The sequence below is a fragment of the Sitodiplosis mosellana genome, unplaced genomic scaffold (assembly GCF_009176505.1).
Source record: "Sitodiplosis mosellana isolate CC-2019 unplaced genomic scaffold, AAFC_SMos_1.0 Smas_scaffold_6191, whole genome shotgun sequence".
Classification (NCBI taxonomy): Eukaryota; Metazoa; Arthropoda; class Insecta; order Diptera; family Cecidomyiidae; genus Sitodiplosis; species Sitodiplosis mosellana.
In genome coordinates, this window is record NW_022601432.1 from 2222142 (window position 1) to 2230069 (window position 7928).

General features: G+C 37.2%; 2 protein-coding genes across 3 annotated transcripts in view; one reads left to right on the plus strand and one right to left on the minus strand.

Annotated features, from left to right (window-relative positions):
* Positions 1 to 7928, minus strand: part of LOC129576701 (G-protein coupled receptor dmsr-1) — an 86360-nt gene that overhangs the window by 6635 nt on the left and 71797 nt on the right. For both annotated transcript variants that reach the window (XM_055462179.1, XM_055462177.1), the window contains 3 exons: positions 995 to 1626; positions 669 to 834; positions 398 to 527 (listed from right to left, as the gene is read on the minus strand). In XM_055462179.1, coding sequence (XP_055318154.1) covers positions 398 to 527; positions 669 to 834; positions 995 to 1438 — 740 coding nt within the window. In that variant the 5' untranslated portion in view covers positions 1439 to 1626. The remainder of the gene's footprint in view (positions 1 to 397; positions 528 to 668; positions 835 to 994; positions 1627 to 7928) is intronic.
* Positions 5988 to 7417, plus strand: LOC129576523 (lysosomal acid glucosylceramidase-like). Its single transcript, XM_055461745.1, is given in 3 exon segments — positions 5988 to 6231; positions 6299 to 6565; positions 6732 to 7417. Coding segments are annotated over 3 exon segments (1197 nt in total).

The window sequence follows — 7928 nt, forward strand, 5'->3', positions numbered from 1 at the left end:
GAGAGAGAGAGAGAGAGAGAGAGAGAGAGAGAGAGAGAGAGAGAGAGGCTTTGGTTTGTGCTTGTGCTCGTGCTCGGGCCGTGTGAGTGTAAAACCACATCGAATGTCATGTAAAATCTGGATTTGCGAACTAGCGCATTTGTCAGCAATTTTATTGACTTTGTTGCTTTTGGTGGTACTAAAAACAACTACCGAGTAATTAAATTATCCCCCTTATTGGAGCGATATACAAACACACATACACGCACACGCCCAATGGCAATCATGGTAAAATTCCGATGTGAACCACGAGATAGACAGGCGTGTGTGTATTCACGCTCCGCATCTGCCTGATTACAACATGCTGTCAATGAATACCAAAATGTATAGAAAATTCATTTAAAATCCATCTACTTACTTGATTGCAATGTAGCGCCACAGTGCCAAAATCACTGTCAATGATATCGAAATGGTATGCAATATTTGTGTGAAATGCATGTGAAACAGAATGTACACCGACCATGAATATTTTAGTTGGCCGCCTGGCTCTGGCATTGCATTTGGGAAATGGGAAAAATGGGAAAAAAGAGAGAACGAGAGAAAAATTAAATTAGCAAATACATTTTCACAGCAAAATCGATGCATATCCTTTTTTGATGTGTTTTAGTAAAGCATTGAATGGAACTCACTTGGTCCGATGTACCTGTAAATGGAAAATGGTATATACTCGATCATGAGGAACATATCGGCCACAGCTAACCATTTCAATATTGTGTTTATGGGTGTTTTACTCATGTCCTTTCGCGTCAACACAATGATATTCAGTATGTTTGCAATCGTTCCGAAAATGCAAATCTGCCAGGACAGAGAAGAAAAACCAAAACAGAAAAAGAGAAAAGCAATCGAAACAATTTTGAACTAATCATATACACAAAACGATGTGCCACATCAAACAATGGTTCAATGGGTTTAAAATGATCAAATCAAGGAAAATTGCTGAAAAGTTAATATTCACCGCAAGTGATATGTAACCGTGCATCTGCTTGTACGAACTGAATATATCCCTGACAAATCCATTGCAATAATGCTCGCATGCAAACGCTTCATTTTCACTGCTCAAATTGTATTTATTCAGTTCGGCTAATTTTTTCGCAAAATCATGTATATCTTCATCGGTAATGTTGATATTCTTCAAATCGATGAGATGCGTCCCATTGCGCGTCACATCGAATGAATTTCGAAAGTGCATGGCACTCGAAACAATGGTCGATGTAAATGCATTTGGAATTTCACTGCTTGACTCCAAATAGTTGCTGCTACTAGCATTGCCACCGAAACTACTGCCCACACTGCTGTTGCTAACGCCGCTATTACCGCCGATCAAATCAATCGCATTATTGATAATACTGTGGTTGATTGCCATATTTGTAAAATTCATTTTGAAAATGTGGTCTTGCATTCAAGATAATTCATATGCGTTGTCTGTGTGTGCTGAAATTCGATTCGTTGAAATACCAAAAACTGCAATCATTTGTTTCTGGTTTGGTTTCATCCATTCCGCGCTTTTTTAGCTGCCACCCGATCGCTGCCGTTGTCGTCGTAGTCGTTGTTGTTGTTGTGGTTGCATTCACGATTATCACAGACTAACTGCAAAGAGGGAGAAAGAGAAAACAGAGGAAATAAATGAAAAATACATGGGCAATTGAAATTTATTAAAGAAACTAATTTGATTAATTATTATAATGTGCTTATGGGATTTAAGCGCCGCATAATCATCGAATCATTATCCAAAACGCATAATTTTTGGCACAAAAGTAGAATCAAATGAAAATAAATGCTTTTTAACCCACGCGTATAAGCACAGTTACACAAAATACACACCGCAAATGTGTTTTCGACATAATATATTCTACAATTAGTCGTTGTGAATCATCATTTTGTGTGCGTGTGTGTGAGATACCATTGTTTTATGGTTGCCGAATTGGTGAAACGAGATCAAATCCAGAAGCAATCATACAAAAAACAGCTTCATCGAAAATTTATTGATTATATCATGAACAAATATCAAGAGCATAAAGATTTGAATAAAATTAATGGTTAAAAAGCAATAACTTAATCATTAATTGAGCTTTTATAGCCCGTTTGATACTAGTTCTGCTACTGGGTCACAGTGTAGAGGAAATACGGCCGAAAACCGTAAGCGAATATCGTTAACAGCTAACAAGTGCCCTGATTCAATGTGTAAATCAAAAAGTCAGTGATTTAGTATGTGCAAATGGGTGATGGTGGGACTGTTCTTATGCCTGATTTTCATCTCATCCGATCATTGTGAGTGCCGAGTACACACAATTCGAGTTTTAAGATTTGCTTTTCCAATAAAACAAGCAAAAAAAGCAACGATTTTATTATTTCTTTAGAATTTGTGAACAAAACGAGCGCTCAGAATTGAATTTTATATTTGGGCGTCAACCTAATATGCCATTTTCATTGTATTTTCGCTTGAAAAGGGTTATTTTATGACTTCAAAAAAAGAACACACACACGCACACTTAACGATTAGCATTGGGTGACTCGTCGAAAAAGTAACTCAGTTTAATTTTATTCGACACTACAACACAATATGCTGTAGTTTACTACTTCTTGAGGCACGCACAAAATAAAGCGGTATAGGAATGCAAGTTTTTTCTTGTTGGTGATTGTGTTTTCTCTCTTCAATATTTAAATTGTGTTGAGCTATCACTTTCAAAGAGCGATCATGGTGTAAGGAAGTTCCTTTCAAACAGCAGATAGTTTGCAGCGCATTGTTCTTTTGTCATACGCGCGCTCATGCTTCCACACACTCGAATTTTGCTCTGGCGCTCATTTGCATAATTTGAAATTCACTGTTCACAGGATTAAGTACACAACATCATGAGCTTAGAAGAATGATTGCACACTAAGTTCACACAGTTTATGTGCCACTAATTGGGTAAAAGAGATTCAGTGCAGTTCACGTTCGCATTAAATACACAAGGCACACCATCAATGTGAAATGGTTCGGTGATGTTGATTGTGAACAAAGCCAGCAACAAGAAATAAAACGACCATGAAGCAGTAAAGTCAAGTTAAGCATTGATTTATTTTGTTGACAGCGTTTCTCATTTTGGACTAGGTGAAGTTTTTGTAATAGAATTGTGATGGTACACAAACACACACACACACACGAACACCAACTATCTTCGTTCTACCTTTTGTCATTTAGAAAGTTTTCGATTAAATTATTGTGCTTGACACTAATTTGATAGCATTTTCGTTTATCTTATTTGGTTGCATCAAGCTTCGACGTCATCTTTTGTTGTGACGCAAAACAACAGCACAAAAAAAGAAGACGAAGAAGAAGTAGTTGAAAGAATGAAGAAAAGAAAGCAGCGAAAATTCCGCGCGGAAAGCATAAAATGTGTTTGCTTCATTTCCGCGACGTGACCCTCTGTATTTCAACAGAAACAGATACCGACGAAGGAAAGAATCTCCAATGGAAAAAAAAAAGTGACCGAGAGCAAGCCATTCGAACCAAGTGGTACGAGTGAATAGCATTTATTATGAAAACTAAGTTAGATTGAAGTAATTTCATCTTGTTGACACAATCGTAATTTCTTGCGAATTCAAGGATCTGTTTGCATTTCACTTAACTCTCACTGCTTATATTCGCCTGGTCGCATTCTTTCGTTTTTTTTTTCGCTTGCCATTCTACTGTCAACCGTTTTTTTTCGGTCTCAATGAATTTCCGTTCATTTCGAAGCAAGTGGGAGTGTTCCAGTTAATCCTTGAGGTATGAGGAACGTTTTGTTATGAAATGATTTCCTCACCATAATCTTCCGCTTCGCTGAATCTTTAATGTTTGTACAATGTCGTTGTCCAGCCAAGAACATGAAAAAAAAACACTCAAAACAAATGTATGCATTTCTCTTTGTGAACATCCATCAAATCATCCTCGAGAACAAGAACATATTTGTTTGAAAAGATAGAGAAAACAAACAACAATAGAAACGAAATCGAACAACCAGTATGGTAGCAAAACGTTGTGTTCCAGCAACATAGCTCTAACAAAAACTTAAATTAGCCATGTTATAGTGGAATGAAAATTGTGCCCGAAAACAGAATGCGAACAGTTGTTTGTTGATGTCTTGAATTTGAACGGAAAATGAGTAGTGAAGAAACACACCATATGAAAATAAGACTGAGTGAAGACGCATGTTGTTGTTTTCATTGTCGTCGTCGTCGTTGCTGTCGCAATTTTTACGGAATTGAAGCACATAACAGTACAGCAAAAGAAAACAACAATGGCGAGGTGAATTTTACATTCATGTTGCTTTTACTAGAAAATACACCGGAGCATTTGAATGTACTGTGCCTTGTTTTATTTTCCCATTGGCCACAATTTCTTTCCATATCACAAAGGATAACACAAGAACTAAATGTAGTAGAAGAACAAGAACGAACGAACGAACCGCACCACATCCATTGAACAAAATGGTAACAAGAATTTGAATAAAAATTCACAGACATGTTTATATGAAGCAAAAAGACGAGCAAGCAAGAATCGATGCACAAACAAGAGAAAAACGATGCAAAGGAAACAAAAAGAAATCTGTTCTAGTGAAAACCAAATGGAAAGCAGATTTGTTGAGCGAAAAATCATCATACAAGAGACAGTGTGGGCCGAATGAATTGCTCTTTCATTTTCACCGTCAATGTGTAGACGATGAAGTTCAATGGTTCAGTCTTCAGCTGTTTTCTTTATCATTTCGCTTCGCGGTCGTTGCATATGCCGTTAGCATCGTAATCGTTCCGTTTAACGATTCGAATCTCTTCGTCTCAGCCGTCATATTTCTTTGGAAATTTTATTGTGGATTTTCCTGAGTCGAATCTCATCACGGTAAGCTAAATACATACAACATCAATGCAAAAATTCAGAAATGAAACGGAATGGAAAACGAATTCATACACAAATGTGCCTCATTCTTCATGTTTTCTCAATTAAAATTATTGCATATTCCGGCGGCGGAAAAAAGAGAAGACGGGAAAAAAATCCCACCAACAGAATCCATGTTCTAGCAAATTGAGATAAGTCGATCTTTAAATGCCAAGACTGAATAGAATTTCACATCAATTTTGATTTATGTTGTCTGAAAAGCTTTTTGCAGTAAATACTTTGCTTTCTTTTTTGGCCTCATCGTTCTACAAACAATGCGCGCAATCGTCTCTTCCTTCTTTCGTGGCTGACCATTTCAGACGAGATAAGAAAGAAAGAAAGGAAGGAGGAAAGAAAAGAATGAATAGAAGGTGCATGATGTTTTTGGGTAATCTCTTTTCAATACTATATAGTATAATAGGAACATAAAAAAAATTATGATGTGTTTTTCCAACGGTCCTATTCTTTTTTACTTTGACAACTGATATTGAGCGCAAACACCACCTAGATAATCTAAGGCTAATGACAATACAATCAAGTACACTCTCCGTTCTGTCAAACGTCATACTGAAGTATAACATACAGACATAACGAATTCGCCATCGGTTCTATAGATGGCGCTTCGGTCAACTGAGTTCCAAGCAAATACATGTATCAGTATACAAAGCATTCCACGTTTGGTTTTTTCATTGTTGTTACAGCTGTGCTCAGAACTCAAGTATATTTAGTTTTTGATGTGAAATGTTTGTTTATTCATCACAACCATTGTTATCAGCCATTGGATATGTGTTTATAGTTTTCCTCGGAACGGCCCATAAACCAATTTGTTTACATTGAAATAATTGTGCAAAGTGATACAAGAACTCAAAACAAATTGGCATCTTGTTGCGTGAACAGTGTTCCACAGATAAAGGCATTTGCTGTTAAAATTAAATCGGGTGTTTTTGGGGCCGTTTGCTTCGTTCATTCAAACGGACTGGAATTCAATGTGAAAATGAAGTGGTCATCGGTGGTGGTTCTGTTACTTTGTACAATTTATGCTTTGATGACAAATGCCATGGGTACATCGAAACCATGCAATTATCAAAGCACTAGTGATGGTGGTATTTGTTTATGCAACGAAACCTATTGTGATACTTTGGATGTTCCACAACCCAATTGTGGTGAATATATACTGGTCACATCGTCGAAAGCGGGCAAACGTTTTGATATGACACTGGGCGATTTGATCGCATCAAATATGTCCGATGGATCAAATCGTTGGTTGGAAATCGATGAAAGCCGCAAATACCAGAACATAGGTTTGTAATTGAATGAGTTGCATTTTTTTTGTATTCTTCATATACGTTCTCTCTTTCTCTCTCATAGTGGGATTCGGTGGTGCAGTTACAGATACAGTTTCGCACGTTTTGACCACTATGACGCAAACGGTGCGTGAACACCTTTACGAAAGCTATCTATCACCCACAATGGGCGCAGCCTATCAAATACTTCACATACCGATTGGTGCATCGGATTTCAGTCCATATATGTGGGGCTACAACGAACAACCGGAACATGACATTCTGCTGAGAAACATAACGGAACTTCATCCGTTCGATCGAATACGTGCCGATCAAATCAAAGAAATGAAACGTTTTGCGCCCGATTTCAAGCCAAATATTATGTTTTGCATATGGAGCCCACCGCCATGGATAAAGTCGAACGGATTGTGGACGGATCGAAATCATTTATTTGACAAATATAATTTCACATATGCCTTATAATCACGTCAAAGTGTTGAGTTTATGGCAAAATTAAGGCATTGACACATGGTCTATATCTACGGACAATGAACTGTTGTCAGCATCACTCGTAACGGGTATCCCAAATCTCGGATGGAATCTATTGGACCAGCGACGATGGATTACCGATTACTTGCGACCGATGATCAATCAGAGTGGATTCAAAAATGTTAACATTTTAGGTCTTGACGATATAAGAGCCATTCTTCCGTCATTTTGGTATACATTTCAACGAAATGCAAGCGATCATCGTTTAGCGTATATTGATATGATTGGCATTCATTGGTACTTTGAGGATTTAGTCGATATTCATTTAATCGATGTAAATTTACAACGATATCAAATCCCAATCATATACACTGAAGGCTGTGAAGGTGCCTAACTCAATCCTAAGGATATGGAACGTGGCCCAATTTTAGGCTCATGGAAACGGGGCCAAGCCTATATCAAACGATTTATCAAAAATTTCAATCATGGCCTCAGCGGAAATATCGATTGGAATTTAGTGCTGGACACACAAAGTGGACCAAATGTTTTTGGGAATTTTGTCGATGCGGCTATCATTTTTGATGTCACAAATCAAACACTCTACAAACAGCCCGTATTTTATGGTATCGCACATTTCTCCAAATTTCTTCAATCCGATTGTACACGGATCAGCGCTAATCTTAGTTTAGTTAGTCGTTTAAGAGTTGTGTGCTAATTATACAAAAATTATAATCATGCACAACTGAAGCACAGCGCCCGAACGGATTACGGTGATTGATAAGAATAAAAGTCAAATTAAGCTAAAATTAGATGCGTCATCGGTGAATACGCTTGTTTATCGGGATTGTTGAGAACAACCAACTTTTTCGTTTTGTCCTTTGCTTGTTTGCTTGCTTGCTTCTGTTATGTTTACGTAATCGAAATGTATGACAGCGATATAAAGTGGAAAAAAAGAAAGAGAACAAAATAGAAAGAAATTAAGATAGAAATAAGGGAAAAAAACACAAATAAATATACCACATTTCTTTCGATCCATTGTTTTGCTTTTTATTCGCACTTATTCAACATTTGAATCGCACACGACTTGGTTCCACGCGGAATTCAATCCATCGAATGATATGTTGGGTCATCAGTTAGTTAGAGACTTCGTTCCAATGGAATTTATACCAATTGAATCGGTAAGAATAATCTTGACCTGCCAAATTGAGTGAAAATAAATGTGAAAC